The sequence below is a fragment of the Dasypus novemcinctus genome, chromosome 5 (genome assembly GCF_030445035.2).
Source record: "Dasypus novemcinctus isolate mDasNov1 chromosome 5, mDasNov1.1.hap2, whole genome shotgun sequence".
Taxonomy (NCBI): domain Eukaryota; kingdom Metazoa; phylum Chordata; class Mammalia; order Cingulata; family Dasypodidae; genus Dasypus; species Dasypus novemcinctus.
This window is the reverse complement of record NC_080677.1, coordinates 141,346,527-141,372,867: the sequence shown is the minus strand read 5'-3', so window position 1 is coordinate 141,372,867 and position 26,341 is coordinate 141,346,527. Positions and strand designations below refer to the sequence as shown.

General features: G+C 39.9%; 1 protein-coding gene across 2 annotated transcripts in view; it reads left to right on the top strand.

Moving 5' to 3' along the window:
- The first annotated feature begins 19,258 nt into the window (after positions 1-19,258).
- NCAPG2 (non-SMC condensin II complex subunit G2) overlaps positions 19,259-26,341 on the top strand; it is a 107,078-nt gene continuing 99,995 nt past the window's right edge. Inside the window, exons 1-3 of one of the 2 annotated variants that reach the window (XM_058297619.1) lie at positions 19,259-19,755; positions 19,930-20,068; positions 21,504-21,618. In XM_058297619.1, the coding sequence (XP_058153602.1) occupies positions 21,508-21,618 (111 nt within the window). In that variant the 5' untranslated portion in view covers positions 19,259-19,755; positions 19,930-20,068; positions 21,504-21,507. The remainder of the gene's footprint in view (positions 19,756-19,929; positions 20,069-21,503; positions 21,619-26,341) is intronic. The other variant, XM_071215384.1, reaches the window with a different exon arrangement.

Sequence of the window (26,341 nt, the reverse complement as noted above, 5' to 3'; positions counted from 1 at the left end):
ATATTTTATATAAATGGAATCACACAATATGGAAGTGCTACATTCTTTTGTATTACTGAATAATATTCTATTGTGTAAATCTATCACTTTTTGTCTATTCATTCATCAGTTGATGATTATTTGGGTTGTTTCTACTTTCTGGTCATGCTGGTGAACCTTGACAGGATAATGACCATATTCTGTATTTGAACTCTGACCTGGAAAGATGCTGAAGAGGTATCTTATTCCATAGTCCAATTCTAAAATTTCTGTGGGTAGCGAAGCAGATGAGGCTCAGGCATTTGGGCACCCACCTATCACATGGGAAGTCCCAGGTTTGGTTCTCAGTGCCTCTTAGAGAAGACAAGCAAGACAGCAAGCTGACGTGATGGGCTGGCATGGCAAGCTGACACAACAAGATGATGCAATGAGGAGACACAAAGAGGAAACACAATGAGAGACACAGCAAAGCAGGGAGCAGAGTTGGCTCAAGCAATTGAGCACCTCTCTCCCACATGGTAGTACCAGGTTCAGTTCCCAGTGCCTCCTAAAGAGAAGATGAGCAGACAGAGAAAGCTGACCACAAGCACAAACAATGAGGGGTAGGGCAGAAATAAATAAAATAAATCTTTTTTAAAAAATTGCTGTGGGTATAGTAACACCAACATTGTAAGTTTTATACTTGTGCAACCCAAGTTTCCTCCTTCCCCATTTTTTTTCTAAGATCAATTTCTTCTTCTAAAGTTTACATTAGGGTCACTCAGGGAACTTGAAAAATGCTAATGCCCTAATAGTCTGGATTAATTGCTCTGGAGAAGGTCTAGGCATCAACCTTTTTATAAGCAACTCAAGCAGTTGTAATGTGCAGTCAATGTTGAAACTTTTTGCCCTATCTTGTTCTCCCTTAAGTTATCTGCTAGAGAGTTACTCAAGACTATCACCCTAGCTTTGCAGTAGTCTCTTTGGAAGGATGCTGCCTCCTGCCAAGGATACCAGGAGAAACAAGGAGGTGGAGATAGTACACCTTCCCTTTTACCACTTTTGTCCCTCCATTCTTTCCAAGATCACAATTTTAACTTGTCTTAGTTTACCAGGCCACTTTGACAAATACCACATAAACAGCAAGCACTTAATGTCTCACAGTTTTGAAGGCTTGAAGTCCAAAATCAAGACATTGGCAAGGCCATGCTTTCTCCTCAAATTCCATAATGTTCTGGTGCTGGCTTGCCATAATCCTCGGGTGCCTTGGTTTGCATCGCTGCCTCCATCACCTGATGATCATCATCCTTGATCTCCTGGTGGCTTTTTCTGTGTCTGAATTCATTCTGTTTATAAAGGACTCCAGTAATATGGATTAAGGTCCACCCTGACCAGTTGAGCTGCACCTAACCAGACTCTTAAAGGATTCTAGTCACAAGTGAGTCCACACCTTAATTGATAATACATTTTCAAAGGGTCTTATTTACAAATGGACCCCAGGAATGCAGATTGAGAACATTCATATAGTTGTGTATGCAAATTCCTTTATTGAAATGTTTGGGGTCTTATTAAAGAGGATGGGGAAAAGATAATGATTGTGCCCAATAGGACCTACTCCAGAGTCCAAAGCGTTCAACTTTGGGGCACATTCCAATTCTTAACCTAGTTCATCCATCTTAATTTTACCCTTCTCTTTTTGTCACTCTCCATTTAACTCATAAATGGATAAACAAAACGTGGTATATCCACATTTTGAGATACCCAATCTCTCCCATCCCCTTCTCCAAGTGCTTCCCTAAGTGTAGTCATTCAGTCTGGGGCTCAGCAGGGTGATCTTCAGACACTGTAGTCCCCACAATACCCAGGGATAAGGCAAAGCGTGGGCCTTGCAATTGGGCTTATAAGTACTATTCCTTTTTGACGACACCACTACTTTTTCTTTAATCATTTTACTTTTAAATACACATGCACATCCATGTTTCCCAAGCTCAAACCTTTATTTTTAGAGAAGTACAGTATAAACAGAAAAAAAAGAAAAGAAAAGAAAAGAAATGTTTCTGAAATCACCTGAAAATTAGCCATATGAACTTCCTTTCTTAAAATTGGTGAGCGGCACAATGGGGCAGCGGGCTTTCTCTTCTTCTTTTTCCTTGAGTCTGACATTGGGGACAGAGTGGCCCTTAACAGCTGCTCTGTGTTGTAAGGTTTTACCCAGGAGGGTTATGGAATTCTCATTTTACTTAGGAACATATTAAGTTCTTAGCCAATGCCTTTGTTATTTTTCCAGTTATATTTATTATGATTGAATTAAAAATTTTGTACTTTCTTATAAATGCAAAAAATATATTTGGAATGTTATTTAAGAAACTGGCAGGGAAACGGACTTTGGCCCAGTGGTTAGGGCGTCCGTCTACCATATGGGAGGTCCGCGGTTCAAACCCCGGGCCTCCTTGACCCGTGTGGAGCTGGCCATGCGCAGCGCTGATGCGCGCAAGGAGTGCCGTGCCACGCAGGGGTGTCCCCCGCGTGGGGGAGCCCCACGCGCAAGGAGTGCGCCCGTGAGAAAAGCCGCCCAGCGTGAAAAGAAAGAGCAGCCTGCCCAGGAATGGCGCCGCCCACACTTCCCGTGCCGCTGACGACAACAGAAGCGGACAAAGAAACAAGACGCAGCAAATGGACACCAAGAGCAGACAACCAGGGGAGGGGGGGAAATTAAATAAATAAATAAATCTTTAAAAAAAAAAAAAAAAAAGAAACTGGCAATAGTTGTTTCCTATGGAGAGGAGAACTGAGTGACTGGAAGATGGGTTGAGAGGAGACTCCACTGTGTACCCGTTATACTATTTCAGTTTTGAATCATGTGTTGTATTATTTATGCAATAAAAAATAAACTAAATTTATAATTGGCTCATTGTCAAAGATATTATTTTAGCCAAGTTTTATGCCCTTTTAGCCTGTACTCATTACCTTCAGCCTTTATTTTATATTGCCTTTCCATGATGTCTTAATTCTGTAAATTCTATCTCATTAACCATATTATTAAAGTTTTAGAGCAGAGATTATCTCATACCTTATTCATTCAATTACACAGAAAACTTTTTCTTCAAGCATGTAAAATGTGGCAGGCCTTATAATGAGAATGCAGGACCAAATAAGACAGTACTTGACATCAAGGAACTAAGTGTCTAGTGGGGAGAAGTGAAGGCTCACAGATTACAGAGAGTGCACCGTACTATGGAAATATAATGAAGAGTAACAACCCTGTTCAGAGGGTTTTGGAAACACTTCCCAGAGAAAGCAAAGCTTGAGCTGTTTGTTTAGTCCACTATTGTACCTCAGCATGCTTCAACCCTTTCTTCCCCAAACAGAACCTCCACTCCAGCCAAGCCCACCTATTCTTTGGGTCCCTCTATTAAGCTGAATGTTGAAGAAGGAATGGGATTTATTCAGTTTGGGAAAGGCATACGTGGCATTTTCCAATGAATACAAGTCCAAGTGAGAAGGGCACATTCAGGGAATGGCATAGAGTGAGTGCTAATATTTATCCTGCACTTACTATGCTCTCAGACACTAACCTAAGCACTTTACTTACATGGACATGTAAGCCTCATCACAACCTCCTTAAGTAGTTATTATTATTTTTCTCATTTTATAAATGAGGAAACTAAGGTTCAGGGACATTAAGTGACTCATCCAAAGTCACACTGCTAGTAAATAGTAGAGCTAGGATTTATGTTCAGGTACTCTGGCTTCAGAGTCTGAATATTTAACTGCTTTGATATATTCCAGTTCTTACTTAGGAGGCAGAACGAACAAGAACAGATAACTGATTGATAGGTTGAGAGGATAGAAAGAGTGAGGAAGGGGAGCAGATATCAGTGGTTGGGAGGGGGAAAGGTGATTTTGGTTTTGGATGTGTTGTTTCAGGAATGTGTCAACACCCAGGTCAAAGTGTGCCGAAGCTGTTGAGAATTCTGTAGCTCAGAAAAGCAATATGCAATATAAACATAGATTTGGAGTAGTTTGAAGGTAATAGTGAAACCTTGGATAGTAATGAAATTGCTCAAGAAAGAGTTTAGGGTAGAAGGAAGTTGTGGCTATGACTTTGGGGGAACAAGCATTTAAGAACTGCCAGGGAAAGTGGAGGCTAGTGTAAATAAAGTAAGAAGGACAGATCAGAGAAGTAATTGGATGTCCAGTGCAAAACAGGTCAATAGTAATATACTGGCCACCTGTTGAAATGGGGTCCCACTCTTCCAGCGGGATCTACCTTCCCCTTACCCCACCCCAGTTCTCCTTGCCTCAATGCTACAAACTTCTTAATAGACCAGTCCCTTCACCCACCCGCCAAATGATATAATTTTATAGGATTATCTACCTCCACCTAAATGCATTCCCCTCAGGAACCACAATAAGTGAAAGTGCCAGAACATTTTCCTTCCAGGATTCTCATCTCCACAGGCTTCTCTGCATCTTCTAATCTGACCCATGTCCCATCCCTTTGGCTCCCACCATTTGCCACACCTCTTCTCCAAATAATCCTATTCCTTTTTACTCTAATTCAAAACTGGGTATTTCCATAGCACACATGTTCCTTACAGCACTATTAGGTGTGGTTCTTGTTTTTCCCAATCCCCATGTTACCACTGCAGAGTTGGCATGTGAAGCAGAAATCTTCCTGGTTACTCCTTGCAGCTTCAGATAATTGTGCCTCCCTCCCCACTCTCCTCAAAGCTGCCCATCTGCACGGTGCAATCCTGTAGTCACATTTGACTATTTAAATGTAAATATAACTACATGGTAAACTATTATCCATGTGGTGCAGCAGTGCTCCAAAATGTGTTCACCGAGTGTGATGAGTGTGCCACAATGACAGGGAAGGTTGTTGATGTGAGAGGAGTGGGGTGGGGAGGTGGGGGGTATATTCCCCTTATGTTTTTTTAATGTAACATTTTTTGAGATGTATATATCTTTAAAAAATACAATTTATGAAAATAATGGGGGCGGGAGGGTGGGGAGTGGGTTATATGGGAACCTCTTATGTTTTTTAATGTAACGCTCCTTGTGATCTATTAACTTTAATAACAAAACAAAACAAAAAACAAAAAAAATGTAAATATATATTAATTAAAGTGAAATAAAATGAAAAACCCAGTGGCTCAGTCTCACAAGCCACATTCCAAGTATTTAATAGCTATATCATCGCAGAACATTTTATTTGCTAGCACTGTGTCCAGGGCTGTTTTTTTTTTTTCCTATCTGGTTGCGCCATCGTCTTTTCGGTGTGTCTCTTTGCAGGGCAAGTGCCTGTGCCTCTCTGCACAGGTCTTGGCCTACTTTCTTTTTTAACCAGGAGATCCTGGGGACTGAACCCCCTAAACGGGCGCTCAATTGCTTGAGCCACAGGCACTTCCCTGCCTAGGTCTTTTGAAGAGGTTGATAATACTGCCCCAAGACCTGTTTTTGAATAACTGCCCACTTGAATTAGTTTGAGTTAAGTGAGGAAAACAGACACCATTCTAGACATTTCAAGCATGAAATAATTTAATACAGGAAATTAGAGGCACAAAACTATTGGAAGGACTCGGGGAGCAAGTCAGGGAAATCTGCATTCAGGAAATGAGGAAATACAGGAATCACAGGATATAACCTTTAACTAAGCTGCCTTGAAGCCCAGAAGTGGGTGAGTCACATTAAACCTCATCTGAGGCAAAGCCCATATGCTGCCCTTTCAGGAACAATGATGACTTTTGTTCCTCTTATACCTTCCAAATATTGGGCAAGTGTTTCTTGCTGGTGATGCTGGCAGACTTCCTGGAAAATGTAGCTCACTAGCTTCTAGCCACAGAAATATGAAGGAGAAAGTAAAGAGGTAAAGCTGTGCTCAGTTGTCAATAAACAATCTCCTTTGCCATTTGTCTATCAACTTTTTTTCTGCCTGCCAACCCTGTTAGGTCCTGGCTTACAATTCAAGGTCCATCATTATCATCATTCATTTATACCCAGCCCTCCCTCCATCAAACTTACCTTGTAAGGCCAGGAGTGTAGGTTAGATTCAATTCTTTGTGGACTGAGCTCTTACAACCAAGGAATTAAATGAGACTGGAGGGGAAAAAAAGCAATGATGACTGGCCTTACTTTAAATTAGAGACAATAAACTTCAGACGGACCCTTGGTGCAAGCTACATTTCCTCAATCAATTCACTTTACTATTCTCCCAAGAGACCATTTCACAACTTTTCTTCCTTCTTCTAACTACCATCCCTAACTCCTCTTCCTCACTCCCCAGGTAGTGATCTTGCTTCTCTATCAACTAAGAAAAATAAAATTAAAAAAAGAACTTTCATAATCTTCCACAGAGAACTTTACCTACATCAATACTATATACTTGTTTTTTTAAGATTTATTTTTTTCATTTATTTCTCCCCACCCATTCGTTGTCTGCACTTGCTGTGTCTGTTCATCTTCCTTGTTTCCTTAGGAGGAACTGGGAACAAAACCCAGGACCTCTGATGTGGAGGGAAGTGCTTAATCCCTTTAGCCACCTCCACTCCTGCTTTGTTGTGTCTCTCATTAGCTTTCCCTCATGTCTCTTGTTGTATCTTCTTGCTGTGTCAGCTTACTGCACCTGCCTGTTGCACCAGCTTGCTGTCTTCTTTAGAAGGCACTGGGAATCAAACCAGGGCCTCCCATGTGGTAGGTGGGAGCCCAACTGCTTGAGCCACATCAAGGAGGCTCAGACTACAATTTTAGTATCTTGTCAACTAATTCAGGTGCAAATGTGATGAGACTCCTCAGGTGTGTTTCTCTGAGTTAAGCTGCTTAAGTACAGTTTTTCTTGATCCAGAGACCTATGAGCTGAAAAGACAAGTTATCTGCCTTCTACATACCCACCAGGATAACTGAAAAGACATTCAAAAAGTAGTAATCATTGATGACCGGGCACATGTTTTTGGGTTCCTCTGCTCTGGGGGCAGGGAATGATTGTTTTTTTTTTAGGGCACTATATTATATTAACTATGCCTATATTTAGGTGTTATTTTTCACTCTTTTAAATTAATTTTTTTAGAGGAGTTTTAGGTTTATGGAAATCCATGCGGAAAATACAGAGTTCCTGTTATATTAATCCTTCACCCCCATACAGGATCCATTATTATTAACATTTTTCATTAGTATGGTGTGTTTGTTACAATTGATGAACCAATATTATTATAATTATATTATTAACTAAAGTCCATAGTTTACATTAGGAGTCACTCTTTGTGTTTATAGTTCTATGTGTTCTTTAAAAATTTTTATCATGGTAACATATTCCTAAGATAATATTTCTCATTTTGACCACTTTCAAGTATGCAATTCAATCATGTTAATTTCATTCATAATGTTGTGCTACCATCACCACCATCCATTATCAGAACTTTACATTGTATATAAATGGAATAATTCAATATGTTACACAATGTATTTAGTTCATAGAGTGCAATCATACAGTATTTATCTTTTTGTGTCTGGCTTGCTTCACTCAACATAATTTCTCCAGGCTCATCCATGTTATCATATGTTTCACAACTTCATTTTTCTTACAGCTGTGTAATATTCCATTGTGTGTATACTCCACAGTTTGTTTATCCATTCATTGGTAGATGGACACTTGTGTTCTTTCCATCTTTTGACAATGGTGAATAATACCGCTATGAACATCAGTGTGCAGATGTCTGTTCATGTCACTGATCTCAGCTCCTCTGGATATCTAACTAGTAGTGGTACGGCCAGGTTATGTGACAAATTTATAAATAACTTCTTTGGGAACTGCCAAACAGTCTTCCAAAGCGGCTGTACCATTCTACATTCCCACCAACAGTGAATAAGCATTCTTATCTCTCCACCTCCTCTCCAACACTTGTTATTTTCTGTCTTTTAATAGTGGCCATTCTGATAGGTGTGAAATGATATCTCATTGTAGCTTTGATTTGCATTTCCCTAATTGCTATTGATGTTGGACATTTTTTTCATGTGTTTTTTTTTATCATGTGTGTTTCTTCTTTGAACACCTCTCTATTCAAGTCTTTTGCCCATTTTAATATCAGATTGTCTTTTTATTGTTGAGTTGTAGTATGTCTATATATCAAAGATATTAAACCCATATTGGACATGTGATTTTCAAATATTTTCTCCGATGGAGGCTGCCATTTCACCTTTTTGAAAAAGTCTTATGAGGTGCAGACTCAAAATTATATCTACTTTTTCTTTTGTTGCATGTGCTTTGGGTGTAAAGTCCAAGAAACCACCACCTATCACAAGGTCTTTAAGATATTTCCCTACATTTTCTTCTAATAGTTTTATGGTACTGGCTTTTATATTTAAGTCTTTGGTTGATTTTGAGTTGATTCTTGTATAGGGAGTGAGATAGGGGTCCTCTGTCAATCTTTTGGTTATGAATATCCAGTTCTCCCAGCACCATTTGTTAAAGAGACTGTTTTGTCCTGTCAACGTGGACTTTGTAGGTTTGTAAAAAATCAGGTGGACGTAGAGGTGAGAGTTTATCTCTGGACTCTCAATTCTATTTCACTGATCAATGTATCTATCTTTATGCCAATGCCATGTTGTTTTGAGCACTGTAGCTTTGTAATAAGTTTCAAGTTCAGGCATTGAAATTCCTCCCACGTTGCTCTTCTTTTTTAGAATGTGTTCGGCTTTTGGGTGCACTTTTCTTTCCAAATGAATTTGGCAATTGCCAAATCTGTATCTATATCTGTAAAGTAGGCTTTTGGAATTTTGACTGGTATTTCATTGAATCTATAAATCAATTTGGGTATGATTAACATCTTCATAATATTTAGTCTTCCAATCCATGAATACGGAATGTCTTACCATTTTTTCAGGTCTTCATTGATTGCTTTTGGTACTGTTTTGCAGTTTTCTGCATATGGGTCCTGAACTTCTTTGGTTAAATTGATTACTAGGTATATGAGTCTTTTTGTTGCTATTGTAAATGGAATTTTCCCCTGATTTCCTCCTCAGCTTGTTCAGTACTAGTGTACAGAAACATTACTGATTTTTCCAAGCTGATCTTGTATCCTGCCACTTTGTTGAACTCATTTATTAGCTCAAGTAGCTTTGTTGTAGATATTTCAGAATTTTCTAAATATAGGATCATGTCATCCATGAACGGTGAGAGTTTTACTTCCTCTCTTCCTATTTGGATGCTATAGCAGTTTGATATTGATATTATCAATGAATTCCAAAAAGAAATATTAGATTATGTTTGTAAACTGGTCCTTTACTCTGTGCATATTAGAGTGTATTGGATTCATAGGTTTTACTTTTACTTGTGTAGATAATGATTAACGCTTTGATTGGGCCATGTCGGTAGGATATTGCATCCTCTCCCCCTTGGTGGGAGGGCACTCACAGAAAAACCACACTACAGAGAAGGGAGGTTGGAGTTTCTGAGCTGTAGCCCTAGGAAGTAAGTACACAGAGAAGCAGAACAGCTGAGCCTGGAGTAAATCAGGACCCAGAGAGAGAGACAGATCCAGTTACCTGATAGTCTACAGCTAGCCTTGTGGAAGAGGCAAAGCCTAGAAAAGCTCATAGTCTACAGCTCAATTTGTGGCAAAAACAGCAGTCTAGCCCAGAGAGAATCAAGCCCTGGAGAGAGAGACAGAACCACTTGCCTGATATTCTACAGATGACCTTGTGGAAAAAATAGCAGCTGAGCCCAGAGAGAAATGGAGCCCCAGGAAGAGAGGAACTCAGGGAATCTCAACTCTTGGCAGACATTGACAGCCATCTTGCACCAACATGTGGAAATATACTTTGATGAGGGAAGTAACTTATACTTTATGGTCTGGTAACTGTATGCTCCTACCCCAAATAAATACCCTTTAGAAAAGCCAACAAATTTATGATATTTTACATCAGCACCCCTGTGGCTGACTAATACAGATGGCTTTTATTTTTCTTTCTAGTCTAATTGCTCTAGCTAGAACTTCTAGTACAATGCTGAATAACAATGGTGACCTTTTCCCATTGAGTAAGATGTTGGCTGTGGGTTTTTCATATATGCCTTTTACCATATTGAGAATTTTCCTTCTATTCCTATCTTTTGAAGTTTTTATCAAGAAAGAATGCTGGAGCTTGTCAAATATTTTTCTACGTCGATTAAGGTGATCATGTGGTTTTATCCCTTCAAGCTGTTGATGTGGTATATTACATTAATTGATTTTCTTATTTTGAACCACCTTTGCATACCAGGAATAAATCCCACTTGATTGTGATGTATAAGTCTTTTGATACGGTGCTGGATTCTATTTGCAAGTATTTTGTTGAGAATTTTTGCATCTATGTTTATTAGAGAAATTGGTCTATAATTTTCTTTTCTTGTAGTGTCTTTACCTGGCTTTGGTATTAGGGTGATGTTGGCTTCATAAAACGTGTCGGTAATTTTCCCTCCTCTTCATTTTTTGAAGAGTTTAAACAGGATTGGTGCTATTTTTTCTCAAAATGCTTGTTAGAATTCATCTGTGAAGCCATCCAGTAGCTGGACTTTTCTTTGTTTGGTGATTTTTGATGATTGATTCAATCTCTTTAAATGGGCATGGTTTGTTAAGTTCTTGTATTTCTTGTAGTGCCAGTGTAGGTTGTTGTGCATTTCCAGGAATTTGTCCATTTCATCTAGGTTGTCTAGTTTGTTGGAATACACTTTCTCATTATATCTTCTTATGATACTTTTTACTTCTGTGGGGTCAGTTGTAACTTCCCCCCTTTCATTTCTAATTGTATTTATTTGCATTTTTTATCTTTTTGTTTGTTGGTCTAGCTAAGGGTTTGACAATTTTATTCATCTTCTCAAAGAAACAGCTTTTGGTTTTGTTGATTTTCTCTTTTTATTTTGTTCACAGTTTCATTTATTTCTGCTCTAATCTTTATTATTTCTTTCCTTCTGCTTCCTTTGGGAATGATTTACTGTTCTTTTTCTAGTTTCTCCAGTCGTTCAGTTGGATCTTTGATTTTGGCTCTTTCTTCTTTTTTATATGGGCATGTAGGGCTGTAAATTTCCCTCTCAAGACTACCTTCACTGTATCCCATAAGGTTTGGCAAGTTGTGTTCTAGTTTTTATTCATCTTAATATAATTATTGATTTCACTTGCAATTTCTTCTTTGACACACTGATTATTTAGGAGTGTGTTGTTCAGCCTCTACATATTTGTGAATTTACCTTTTTTCTATTATTGATTTCCAGTTTCATTCCATTATGATCTGAGAAGATGCTTTGTACAATTTCAATCTTTTATATTTATTGTGGGCTGCATTGTGACCTAACATGGTCTATCCTGGAGAAAGATCCATGGGCACTTGAGAAGAACGTATAACCCACTGAGTTTGGGTGTAATGTACTATATATGTCTGTTAAGCCTAGCTCGTTTATCATATCATTCAAGTTCTCTGTTTCCTTGTTGATCTTTAGTTTAGTTGTACTATGTAATGATGTGAGAGGTGTGTCGAAGTCTCCAATTATTATTGTAGAGATGACTATTTCTCCCTTCAGTTTTGCCAGAGTTTGTCTCATTTTTTTGGAGCACCCTGATTAGATGCATAGATATTTATCACTGTTTTTCTTCCTGGTAGATTGTCCCTTTTACTATTATATAATGGCTTTCTGTATCTCTTACATCAGTTTTGCATTTAAAGCCTGTTTTGTCTGATATTAGTATAGCTATCCCTGCTCTTTTCTCACTTTGTGTCAGTTTGTATATCTGGGTCTAAGGTGAGACTCTTGCAGGAAGCAGATGATGGCTCATGTGTTTTTATCCATTCTGTCAGTCTATATCTTTTGATTGGGCAGTTTAGTCCATTCACATTCAATGATATTACTATAAATGCATTATTTACTTCCACCATTTTATTCTTTGGTTTTCATATGTCATATCTTATTTTCATCTGTCTTTTTACTATTTTGGTTATGCTTTCTGCTATTCTTTCTTCTATATTCTCCTCCAAGCCTCTCTCCTGTCTTTTTCTTTCAGGCCTTTAATATTTCCTGCAAAGGTAGATTCTTTTTTATGAACTCTCTTAGTTTCTTTTTGTTTGTGAATATTTTAAACTCGCCTTCATATCTGAAGGACAATTTTGCTGGATAAAGAATTCTTGGCTAACAGTTTTTCTCTTTCAGTATCCTAATTGCGTCATATCACTGTCTTCTTGCCGTCATGGTTTCTGATGAAAAATCCACACTAAGTCTTACTGGGCATCCCTTATGTGTGATGGTTTGCTTCTCCCTTACTCCTCTCAGAATTTTCTCTTCATCTTTGATGCCTGACATTCTGAATAGTATGTGTCTTGGAGTAGGTCTGTTCAGATTTATTCTGAGTTGGGTATGCTCTGCTTCTTGGACATGTAATTTCATTTGTTTTGTGAGAATTGGGAAATTTTCAGCTCTTATTTCCTCAAATACTCTTTCTGCCCCTTTTCCCTTCTCTTCTCCTTCTGAAACTCCCATGACATGTAAGTTCTTATGTTTTGTGTTGTCATTCAACCTTCTGAGTCCCTGCTCAGTTTTTCACATTCTTTTCTCTTGTTCTTTCCTCTCTTCAATTTCAGCTGTTTTGTCTTCTGTATCACTTATTTCTTCTATCATTTTAAGTCTGCTGTTGTATGTGTTTAATGTGTTTGTTTGTTTGTTTGTTTGTTTTGAGGTACCAGGCAGGGGCTGGGCATTGAACCTGGTACCTCATATGTGGGAAACCAGCCCTCAACCACTGAGCCACATTGGCTTCCCTGTGTTGGCTTTGTTTGCTGTTTTTTTTTTCTCTTTCAAGAGGCACCAGGAACCAAACCTGGGTCCTCCCATGTGGGAGGCAGATGCTCATTTGCTTGAGCCACATCTGCTCCCATGTCTAATGTGTATTTTTTCAAAGATTTATTTTTAAATTTATTTAATTAATTTTTAAATTTATCCATCCCTCCCCCAGACACTTCTATTTGTCTGTCTTGTCACCTTCTCCAGGAGACACTGGGAACTGAACTCCGGACCTCCCACATAGGAGGTGAATGCCCAACGGCCTGAGCCACACCCACTCCCCATGGGCTACAGAGTCTGCTGGCTTGTGGCATCTGCTCATTCAGGTGTCTGCTCATTGTGGTCTAGGTTTCATTGCTGCAGTTGTGGGTAACTAGCTCTTATTGCGGCAGGATACAGTGTCTAGCTCTTCTTGTGGTGGGTGTGGGTGTCTGCTTGCTTCTTTTGGAGGTACTGGGACCCAAACCCAGGACCTCCCATGTGGTAGGTGGATGCCCAGCCGGTTGAGCCACATTTGCTTCCCACTAAAGTGTTTTTTGTTTGTTTGTTTAAAGACTTATTTATTTTTCCCCCTTCTCCTCCTCCCGCCCTGCTGTTTTTGCTGTCTGTATTGTTTTCTCTTCTCATTTTCTCTCCTCTAGGATTCACCGGGATTCGATCCTGGAGACTCCTGATGTGGACAGAGGTTCCCCGTCAAGTGCGCTGCCTCAGTTCCTGGTTTCTACTGAGTTTTACCTTGACTCTCCCCTTGTCTCTCTTTTGCTGTGTCATCATCTTGCTGCATGACTTACTTGCACAGGCACTGGCTCACCACGTGGGCACTAGTGCCAGCACTCACATGGGCACTGGATCACCACACGGGCACTTGTGCTGACTATGTTGGCACTTGCACTGACCAAATGGGCATTTGCGCTGACCACATGGGCACAGATGTGGGTACTGCCTCACCACGTGGGCACTCACGTGGGCAATGTCTCACTATGTAGACATGCTTTCTCTTCTTTTTTCACCAGGAGGCCCCAGGGATTGGGCCCAGTTCCTCCCATATGGTAGGCGGAAGCTCTATCACTTGAGCCACATCCACTTCCCTCTAATGTGTGGTGTTTTTTTTTAAAGATTTATTTATTTATTTATTTCTCTCCCCTTCCCCCCTGTCCTGGTTGTCTGTTCTCTGTGTCTATTTGCTGCTTGCTCTTTCTTTGTCCACTTCTGTTATTGCCAGCAGCACGGGAATCTGTGTTTCTTTTTGTTGCGTCATCTTGTTGTGTCAGCTCTCCGTGTGTGTGGCACCCATTCCTGGGCAGGCTGCACTTTCTTTCACACTGGGCAGCTCTCCTTATGGAGAGCACTCCTTGCGCATGGGGCTCCCCTACACGGGGGACACCCCTGCGTGGCAGGGAACTCCTTGCGCACATCAGCACTGTGCATGGACCAGCTCCACACGGGTCAAGGAGGCCCGGGGTTTGAACCACGGACCTCCCATGTGGTAGACGGACGACCTAACCACTGGGCCAAGTCTGCTTCCCAGCCTCTAATGTGTTTTGATCTCACCTTTCATGTCTTTTGTTTCCATGAGTTCTGTTACTTTTTAATTCAGGTTTTCGATTTCTTCTTTGTGCTTGCTCAGTGTCTTCTTAATGTTGGTTATCTCTTTAGCCATATTGTCTTTCAATTCATTAAGTTGATTTTGGAAATATGTATGAATCTCATTGATTCATGTTGCAAATCCTGTGTCTCTTCTGGGACTTTGATATATTCCTTTTCTTGGGCTATCATTTCCATTTTCTTGGTATGCCTTGTAATTTTTTGCTGATGTCTAGGCATCTGATTAGGGTGATGAGTTTATTCAGATGCTTGATTTCTCATATTTCTCTCTCATAGGGTTTTAGTGATGGTAGGTATTTATTATTGCTGTTTTTTGATTCTTGGTTCACATGTTCTGGGTCTTTAGGATTGTCCCTGTTAGTTGCTTAAATTTGGGTCCTGGACCTAGTAATGTTCTGCAGACCTGCTTCCAAGGGCCTTGGGGAGGTAGGTTGTTAAAGGCTGGGAAAAGCTTCTCTTACATATTAACTTTTAATTTTCTCACATGCATTTTCTTAGCCTGACTGCAGATGGCGCACTTTGGCAGTCCTCTCAATTCAATGCCTGGTGGGAGTGTGTTTGTTGCAACATGGACCAGATCAATGTGACAGAGGCTCTTGTCTGGAGACTAAGAGCCTGGTAATGCAAACTTCTCAGAGGTAGTTCCTAAATCTTTGCTGGCAGCTCCCTCCTTTTTCCTGGGTAAGAAATAATTCCACTCCCTTCTGTGACCACAACAACCAGTCCCAGTCAGCAGAGAGGGATATTGAGAGGGTCAGAATTCTTTAAAAATCAAACAAACAAATGAAAAAACCAACATTCATTGGTGAGTGGATGTAGCTCAGTGATTGAGCACCTGTTTCCCATGTACTAGGTTCTGGGTTCAATCCCCAGTACCTCCTAAAAAAAAAGGCATTTGAGAGTTGGAATGAATATACTATAAAACAAAATAGACTTTAGACAACAACAACAAAAAAAACAGGCCCACCTGTAGGCAATAGAGTGCTGATCCCTGGTCTAGACTTAAGAAACCTGCAGCCACATTTAGTACCAGTTAATGAATGTGTAGACCTCACCAGCTACCCCCTAGAGAGATTGAGCTGGCTACTTTGCCCTGATGAACAAGTTAGAGAAAATGTTAGTAATGCAGATTAAACCTACAAGTTTGTCATGTCTATAAGTGGTACGTTGTGAATGATTTAGCAAAGACGTCACACATCAATCACAGTTGAAGTTCTGACATACGTCTTTATCTTTTTTTTTCACTTATTTAATGTAAATGAAAATATCAACCCACATTCATGTAAGAACTACACTTGTTTGGTAATTGTACGTATGCTTGGTTATGCATACAAGAGTTTAGCAGAAGTCTACAAAGCATTCTGTGAAAATCAATTGGTTATATGGAATTCACAGTAAAAAACATTTTCTATTTTATTATTTTAAATTGTGTGATATTTGACCATTATACCAGTAAGTTATAACAAACATATGATATATAATATGCATTTTTTTGAGAAGTGGTTGTTCAACATTTACTAGCCCATCAATGGGTAATGAATAGTATAAAATGTTGGCATAAGGGTCAAAGAGAGGAAGGGAGCACAAACTGAAAGTGAATTATTAGAAGCAAAGGGGTCTCAACCTCACCTCTTATATGAATGTTGTGGGAGAAAGGTCAACACTTGAGAGGGTTGCATGGGAGGCCATGTCCTCACAGGATAGTTACCAGAGTAAAGTGGTAAAAGGATTGCTCAAGTTAGTGGTTGAGAATATAGGAGATTTTGCTGATAATGGACTGGGAATTCTAGAGTCACAGGGTAAGGGTTTCAGGAATTGGGGTGAGCAGAGGAAGGGAACAGAACAAGTGATATGGTAGAATTTTATGGAGACTTGAATATAAAAAATGAGGGGCAATCTGGGAGTATGGGGTTTTATGTAGTGACTGACATAAACAAGGATAAACAGCATGGCAAACAGAGTCCTGACATCAAGACAGATAATGGTTGAGTAAGGGGAATAGGGAGTGGTAGCTTTTTGGGGTCCCCTCTTCACCCCTAATAATGAAAGTAAGAAGGCCAGAGGAGATGGATTCTTAGCCCTCGTTTGATTTATGCTTGACTCCTATTGGAGAACTATCTTATTCTGGAGGGTATGGTGTGCTCTGTCTTGACTCCAGTTGATATACTTGAGAACTGGTGTTAGCCCAAGAACGGGTATTTTTTTCACTTGATTGGGGTAGATCCTGGGAAAGCTGTAATCTTAGCCTAAGTATCTAGGCCTCCTCTTGATTCCTACTGGGGGAGGACAGTCTTAAAAGATGTATTATTTATTTTTCAGTAGTTTAAAAAGTATTCTTTCAGATATTTTTGACTGAGTTAAATGTGATTTAGCTGATTAACTTGACAGTGAGGCCTGAACTTGCCACTTGGTTTTTATTGTTTTTTTTGTTTTTTTAGGAGGTACCAGGGAATTGAAACTGGGACCTCATACACGGGAAGCACGTGCTCAACCACTGAGCTACACCTGCTCCCCCAAATAGGTTTTTAGAAGACATATTCTGTGAACTGAGTGAGCTAAATCTGCAGGCCCTCATGGTTTAAGAAAAACATATTTAAAGCATGTTGTTAAACTTTTATAAAAACATGTATTGTGGGAAATGGATATGGCTCAACTGATAGAGCTTCTGCTTACCATATGGGAGGACCTGGGTTTGATCCCTGGGGCCTCCTGGAGAAAAAAAAGAAGAGAAAGCATGCCTGCGCAAGTGTCTGCATGGTAAGCCAGTGCCCCATGCAAGTGAGTCATGCAGCAAGATGATGATGCATCAAAAGAGAGACAAGGGAGAGTCAAGGTGAAACCAGCAGAAACCAGGAACTGAGGAGGCACAATTGACAGGGAACCTCTCTCCCCATCAGAGGTTTCCAGGATTGAATCCTAGAGGAGAAAATGAGAAGAGAAGACAACACAGACAGCAAAACCAGCAGGGCGGGAGGAGGGGAAGGGGGAAAATAAAGAAATAAATCTTTAAAAAAATATATGTATTGTATTGTTGAGAGGGCCTTTAAATGAAAGAGTAACTGATAACACTGGTAATTTAATTAGTTTTGGTAAAGGTTTTTTGATAAAATTCTAGAAAGTGAATGATTCTAATTGGGCAAAAAGTTATTTTGAAATTCAAGTAGTTTCCAAGTCTTTGAGTTTAATAAAAATGGAAGGAAAACCTAAGCAAGTTATTAACTGAGAGAAGTTTTTAAAAAATGTTTTGATAGATCAATATGTGATTTTTGGATTTTAACTAAAACAATGTTCAAGGAACTGAGTGACATTGCTATTTTTCATTTCCATCTCCATAAATTTATCTGAACAAGATTTCTCATCATTTACATCTATAAACATGAAAAATCAGAATATACATCCCACTCACTTTCTAGCTTAACTAATGTTCATCCATGGAAATGTGAAAATAGCTTTAAGCATACCATTAAATGTTACCAACAAAATTTTTACTTTTATATTTAATAATTACTTATTAAAATTTGTTGTACATTTATATGGTTTTGATCTATGTGTTTACCTAATAAATGTAGTATAAAAATATTTTTAAAACCTAGAGCCTGGCTCTAGGTCATAGAAATTTAAAAAATCAATTTTTATGTTTTTTCTTGAAGAAACACCAATAAGATTGTAGTGAAAATACATATTACACTGGATAGAAATATGAGTTTAAGGATGCTAGGTATTTCACTGGGTACATTTAAAAGAGTGATATAATAGGTTTATTTTAAGATTTAATATTGTAATCATGTCAGAGATTGCATCCTTTTGTCACTTAAACCTATGATAAAAATTTTAGATAAGGCAAAAAACGTTTTCTAAAATTCTTTTAGTGGATACAGGAGTGAAATAAATTGAAGATCAGTGCATTGGAATAAAAAAGGTCCCGCCTAGATAGGATACCATGAATTTCTAGTGGCCACACTCTGAAGGGGTAGGTGATTGGAGCTGGCCGGGAACATCTGGGGGTAAAAGCAGAGGTCTGAAGGCTGGATTGGTGCAGAATTGGAATCTCTTGACAGTAATGCTATGAATAATGAAGGAGGAACCTATGCCGAGTCAGGATGAAAATGTAAAATCGATGAATTTGGAATCTAGGGAAAGAAGTGAATCTATTATTAGGTAAAGCATTTGAGGCCTCCAAGTCCAAGAGGCAGTAGAATGCAGAAGCGGAAGGAACAGAGGTACCTTCTTCCTAAACCAGCCCCTTTGAGTGTACCCAGGGCCGAGGCTTTTCATTGCACATTTTCTCTGTCCTTCTGGGTGTTGATAACTCTACTTTCTATTCCTGGGGGGCTTATGAGTGTCCTGTATTGTTAAAGGAACCTGTGAAAATATGCCTGCATTGGATGGTTTGGATGGATCTGGACAGAAGAGCGCATCTTTTAGGAGGGTGAACTTCTAGCCACATTCAGTACCACTCAGTGCATACATACACAGACCTCACCAGCCATCCCTGAGAAAGACCGCCCGGGCTCCTGTGCCCTGGCACTGGGCACAGCGGTGTGACACCTGGAAACAGGACTTCTTGTTATTCTGGGGCTTTCAGGTCCTGTTCTGCTCGTTCCTCGTGCCCTCCCCGACTCCATCCCCACCTCTACCTCCTTAAGAGGTGGTTTCTATCGCTTCCTCTTTATTCTTTCCCATGTTTTCTATGACACGATACATTCTGCCCCCCTTTCCACGCCATCAGTTTGGATTCCTACGAGCTTAATAATACATTTGTATGGCTATAAATTCACAAAACTTAACGCCACAACCCCACCTTCCCAGAAGGGCCTGTGCCTGGCGCCAGGAATGGTTCGCGTGTCCAATGACTAAGCAGAGTTCTGAGCCACATCCGGCCTCCGTGTTTTTGTTTCTGGGAGTCAAGGCAATCTAAGAACAGTTGGTCTTAAGGCCATATCCCAGAGGGGAGGGCTCACGGGGGAGGAGACGCCGTGGGGAGATACCAGGCTCGAGGGCTCTCAGACGCGGTATGCTATTGTAGGAGAAAAGCCGCCCGGCGAGGTCTCTGAGTGCCCCTGGGGGCGAGGGCGGGGTCGGGGCCGAATCTCTGATCGCGGCGCTGGACGCGAGGGCAGGGCGGGGTGGGGCGGGGCGCGCGTTTTCCCGGGCTGGCCTCAAGTCGCAGGCGCGCTCCAGCTCTCGCGAGAGTGGCGCTTTCCGAAAGCGAGGTTAGGGTAGCGTCGCTTGCGCGGGCGGGTGGGTTTGAAATTTGGTTCCGAGAGCGGGAATCGGCAGTTCCGAGAGATGAGGTAAACGGAGTGGGGCTGATTCAAGATTTGGTTCGGAGCACGGGGACTTAAAGCACAGCAGGAGTCAGGCGGAGAGATCTGCCTCAGCATACTTTGGTGAGTTGGGGGTCTCCGGCCAAGACACTTCCCACCTCTCTGGGCCGCGAATGTGAAAACAGCCGCACTAGTTAGGAACTTCTCTAAGATGCAAAGCAGGGAAATTGCGGGGAAAGAATGTGTTTTCCTGAGCTCAGGGCCAACGCCTCGCTTGTTTTCCTCTCCGTCTTAAAGAGAATTCCCCAAACACCTGAACCCGGGGGAGCTGACATTTAGCGTGCTGCCTCTGCACTGTCTCCGGGTGGAGGGAAATTTGCGGAGAGTATAACGAGAAGTGAAGAACCAGCGCACACAGGCGGGTGACAGCACAACAGTGAGTTTTCCTTTTTAACTTGTATTTTTATTCGCCTAGTATTAAGTGGCTCTCCTATGTGAAATCATCCTGCTGTAGGGATGGGTACTCGATGGATGAAAGGGTCCGTTGTCTTGAAAGCAGCTTGTGCTGGTCTTGTGTTGCCATTTTTAGTGAGTATAAGTTAAAAAGTTAGTAACCTTGAAAGGTATTATAATCACTTGTATGAGAAAGAAAATAGGGGTGTGCTAATAAATTCAGTACTCTGGTGGAAATAGGTTTTAATAGAGAAAACAAGAAAAGTTATCCCAATTACAGAAAAGGTCGGAGGGTTCACGTTCTTGTCAGTTTAAGATCTACGATTCCAGGTACTTGATTGTACCTTATTGGAATATTGTTTAGGTTTTAAAATAGACTGGTACTAGCTATTATTAGTCATGATGCTTGTTGCTAGCCACCCTCCCCACCCTGTCCTCATGTTCTTGGATAGCAGGAGATTATACTTCATCGGCTAGCCTGTTGAGTTGAGGAATGAAATGGCCAGGTTTCAGTGTTACTTGTGTGGGCAGTCATTAAGCTGAGGTTTTCTACTTTCGTTGACTTAGAAATCAAAATCTGGGATTATGTATTTAAGTGACTCCCTATACCATAATTATTGCCATCAGTACTAGTAATTTTCCATCTGTTCTATTCGTAATGGTGCAGGAGGCTTTTATTTATTTGTTTTTAAAGTGAGGGGGTCCTACGTGAAAATATATTCCATCGTTTTGCTATTATTTCTTCTTTGGGTTGATGTGTTTTGAAAGGAGGATGGACACATATTGCTAGCACCAGGTAGTGTAAATATAAAATAGGATTTATTCAGGGAAGCACAAGCTGGGCGATAGGGTGCATACAATCCCCTAAACTCTCATTATCCTTCAGGGGTAAGGAGGGGAGGTGCTTTGAATGGGCTTGGCTAACGCACACTTTAACAGGCTCCCAGGTGACCCAGTGCCACTTTTCTCAGGTCATACTTTGAGTAACTAAGTGACTGTAACAATGTGTATTTTTTTATGAAGGAATGCCACTTTAGAAAGGTAGAGTCTTCAGAGTTTTAACATGTGGGAGTGCCTGTTTTTTGTTGAGCTAACTCAGATCTCCCTGTGCATCTTGCTAAGGCACCAAAAAGAAAGAGAAAGTGAGCCTCCTAGGGCTGCTTAGATTTTTCTGCCCATAGTTGGGAACTTTATTGACAATTAATAATAATATAATGTTATTTGATAAAATCGTTAGTAAATAAAATATGTGAATTATTTTTCAGAAATAATTTTTTATATTAGAATACTGTTAGACATTGTTTACTCTAGGTGGTGCAGGAATTTTCTTGCAATGTTTGAATGTTAATACCAAATTAAACTTTGTAGGAAAAGATATGTTTACAAATGCAAGTTACAGTATTATTGTTTTTCTCTAGTGTTATGAAATACTGTATGAAAGCAGTTTCATCTGTCATGGAAAAACGTGAGACATTTGTACAAGCAGTGTCTAAGGAGTTAGTTGAAGACTTTTTGCAGTTTATTCACCTTGATGTAAGTTTTATATTTTAGTTTTATTGTCATTTTGACTTAATATAAAATAATGTTCTGAAATTGTCACTGATGTTATAAAATCATAAAATATGGTCATATCTCAGTGAATCCTTTTATTTAGTTTTATTGTCATTTTGACTTAATATAAAATAATGTTCTGAAATCATCACTGATGTTATAAAATCATAAAGTATGGTCATATCTCAGTGCGTCCTTCAGGGTCAATGGTTTTTATTTAAATAAATAAAATTCTTTATAACCAAATAGAAGACCTGCAATGGGAAACTACTCACAAATTGTATTTCTTGCTTTCTTTTAAGAGAGGTTTCAGAGATGTTAAGTGATTTAATGAAAGGTGTTTTTTGTTTGTTTTTTTAGTTGACAAATATGTATTGATCTCTTGCTGTGTGTAGGGCCTAGTGAGGAAAACATTTTTTTTTTTTTCCTTAGATTACTTAGAGTGTTGGGTGGATTTGGACAAGAAAATAGACAATTACAAATTCAGTGTAATAAGTGCCAAGATGGGGGAAAGTGTAGAATATAGGGAGGAAGGGCTCCAAGTCCAGTCATGGAGTATTTCCCATCTCATTAGAAAGAATATGAAAGCTAAGACTAAAAGCTAAATAGATGTGAGGGAAGTAGGGGAACGATCCTTGTAGCCAAAAGGGATAACTTTAAAGACTAGAGAAAGTAGGCTGTGTTGGAAGAACTGGAGAAATGCAAGAAAAAGAGAGGCGAAAGATGTGATGGGGTGGGGGTGGAAGTGGTTATATCAGAACTTCTTTACCATTTTAAGAAGTTTTAGAGTTAATCCTGAGAGGAGAAGGGCAACATCAAAGAGCTTTAAACAGGGAGTGACCAGTCTGTGAGAAAGGATGAGAACGAAAACAGGAGAGTCAAATAGTGAGGCAGAAGAGAGAGAAAGACAGAAAAATAAGACCTGCATTTTAGAAATACTCTTCTGGTTGCGTGTGAAGAATAGATTAATGTGGTCCAAACAAGAGGCAGGGAGAGTAATTACGAGGCTGTGTTATTAACAATGATGGTTCAAATTAGGATTTGGAAATGGGAAGATGTCAATGTATTTGAGGGCTATTAGATGGTGGGATGATAGCACTGTTTGTTGGGAAAGAGTGATGAAAAGCTTCCAGGAATATCCCTGGGTTTCTTTTTTTTTTTTTTTTTTTTAAGATTTATTTATTTATTTCTCTTCCCTCCCCCCCTGCCCTCAGTTGTCTGTTCTCTGTGTCCATTTGCTGCGTGTTCTTTTTTGTCCGCTTCTGTTGTTTCAGGGGCACGGGAATCTGTGTCTCTTTTAGTTGTGTCATCTTGTTGCGTCAGTTCTCCGTGTGTGTGGTGCCCCGTGTGTGTGGTGCCATTCCTGGGCAGGCTGCACTTTCTTTCGAGCTGGGTGGCTCTCCTTACGAGGTGCACTCCTTGCGCATGGAGTCCCCTACGCGGGGGACACTCCTTAGTGGCAGGACACTCCTTGCATGCATCAGCACTGCGCGTGGGCCAGCTCCACATGGGTCAAGGAGGCCCGGGGTTTGAACCGCGGGCCTTCCATGTGGTAGACAGACGCCCTAACCACTGGGCCAAGTTCGCTTCCCAACATTGAAAGATTACTTTTAAAATATTTTTGACTTTTGGGTACAAGACTCCATAGCTCCCTTACCTGAGTTGTGATCATGTAGTGAAAATTGAATTAGTGAAAACAGAATTAGAGAGGAACCTAAGGAAAAAATTTGTGTTGCTGGCAGTATTTATGAAATTATTTTTATTTATAAGAGAGAAATAAACTTTACCATGATTTTATAATATGAAAAATCCTGTAAACTTAAAAATAATCAGCACAAATTCACAGATAGTACATCTCCCTAAAATGTTTATAAGAGCAAATTATTTAGATATTATTAGGTTGGAGTAAAAGGTTTTGCAGTTTTGACCATGAATTTTAAATCATTATAACTAGGCTCAAACACATCTTTATTAATCAAAATAGGAACCATTACAATCAACAAAGAAATGCACATTAAAATGATGTATAACCATATTTAAGAATATTTGCAGATATCAAATGGCAAATTTCAACAGTACAAAACTGCAGTTACCCTTGCACCAACGTAATATATAAATATCTGCTTTAGCAGACAGATGATTTGTACTAGAACTGCAACACATACAAGTTGTTATTTTGTTTTTTTTAAACATTAAAGTTTTAAAGACAAAGTCTTGGGAAGCAAATGTGGCTCAGGAGACAGAGCTTCCATCTACCACATGGGAGGTCACTGGTTTGGATCCCAGTTCCTCTTAAAGAAAACAGCTAGCTGGTGTGACGAGCAGGACAACAAACTGATACAAGAGATATGGGGAGGAAAAACACAATGAGAGACTCTACAAAGCAGGGAGCAGAGGTGGCTCAAACATTTAGGCACCTCTCCCACATCAGAGGTCCCAGGTGCCTCCTAAAGTAACAAGGAAAACAGACATAGCAAGTGAAAAACAAGGGGGTGGGGAGAAATAAATAAATCTTTGAAAAAGTCTAAAAGTCTTGTTACAAACTATATACTATAGACTTAACTAAAATCACAGCAAACTGAATTGATGACAGTGAAGCTAAATTAATATTAATTTAAAATCAAAAGGCAAAATAGTAACATTTGGGTAGCACAGGCAATACAGGATAACACTGGTGCTATACTGATTACAAGGCGTTCTTACTTCAGAAGTGCATTAATTGCAATTTTCCCTGTTGTATGCAGTAGAAACTTGGTTATGTTGCTTGGCAGCTGACATCTCAGAATATATGAATTAGTTTTCATACTAGTAAGGCATTCATTTTAGTGTATAGAAACAATTTTTTTTTTTTAATACCTAATAACTCAACTTAGTACCTGTATTAGTTAGCCAAAGGGATGCTGATGCAAAATACCAGAAATCTGTTGGCTTTTATAAAGTGTATTTATTTGGGGTAAAAGCTTGCAGTTACAAGGCTCTAAAGAGTTCACCTCAAGGTTAGTTCCTCACCAAAATCTGTCGCCAGGTGTTGAAGCAAGATGGCAGTTGGCATCTTGAGGGTTCAGCCTTCCCCTTTCCTCTTAAGGCTCCATGGTCCTAGCTTCTTCCAATCTCAGCTGTAGGCTGGAGGGCTTGTTTGTTTCCTGGCCTGCTCAGCTGCTCAGGCCTCTGGTCTCCTCAGCTGCAAACTATCAGGTGAATAGCTCATCTCTCTTCCCTGGAGTATCATGTCTCTGGAGTTGTCTCTCTTCCTCTGTGTATTTTCTCTGTGTATCTACTTCTATCTCCTTGATTTATTGTCCATTTACATAGCCCAAAAGGGGGCAGGAAATCAAACTGAGTTGCCTTAATGATGTGGTTGAAACAAAGCCCCAATCTTAACATAATTTAATCAGACATTTTAGCTGGATCTAATATAATCAAAGGGTATCACGCCCAGAAGAACAGACCAGTTTACAAACATAATCTCTCTCTTTGGAATTCATAAATAATCTCAAACTGCCGCAGTACCTAAATCATCATGTAGCCCTTAGGTAAATGGAAATATGTGGGATTATTTATCACTTGATTATATTTTATTGAGCTATATAAAATGCGATATTATAAGTAAATACGATTGAATGATGGCAGTTTCACATAGTTCGGTCAGGTAAGAACTAAAGAAAAGGTTTAGCATTTTAAATTGCTTTGAGAGCTGTTAGATGGAACTCACCAAGTAAGTTTTACTATTATCCAACATATTCTTTACTAAAAATCACCGATTTTATGCAAAGTGGCAATAAAATCTACAGGGCTTATGGGGAAAATAGGGTTAGAGCATGATACTGAGAACTTTGCCAGTGATACTAACAAAAGATTAGAGGCTAATAAAAATGGTAGCACAATGTTATACATGTTACATTGCTAAAAAGTACTTTATTTACCTATCCTGAAGTTTGCTTGTGAAAGTGAGTGCCTGTGCTGCCACTGACCTACCTACTTATCTTGTATGTGAGAAGCAGAGAACAAAGAGAGGTAGTAAAGGAGTGAGAGATAAGAGGTAGAAAGAACAGAGAAGAATACAAAATAGTCTAAGAACAAAGAGGAAAAGACAAAGAGAGGGCATGTGGCCAGGGTGGCATTTGGAAGGGTTGCAGCTTGCTGGGTTAATGGGAGGTGGCGGCAGCCAGGTCATTTGAAGTTGGATGAATGGAATGTTGTAGCATTGGGTGTATATGATGGATATGGTTCATAACACATGCAGGTAGATGTATGAGGTAAATGCATGTGTGCTTTTGTATAATCCTATGGCTCCATTTAGATAGGTGGTTTTCTTTATCCACTTAGTGTTTTGTGTTTTTTTTAAGATTTATTTTTTTATTACTTATTTCTCTCCCTTTCCCCACCCCTGTTGTCTACTCTCTGTGTCCATTTGCTGTGTGTTCTTCTTTGTCCGCTTGCATTCTCGGTGGCACTGGGAATCCGTCTCTTTTTGTTGTATCTTACTATGTCAGCTCTCTGTGTGTGTGGCACCACTCCTAGGTGGACTGTGCTTTTTTTGCATGGGGCGGCTCAATGCAGGGCGCATTCCTTGCATGTGGGGCTCCCCTATGTGGGGGACACCCCTGCATGGCACGGCATTCCTTGCATGTATCAATACTGCATGTGGGCCAGCTCACCACATGGGCCAGGAGGCCCATGGACCTCCCATATGGTAGGTGGATGC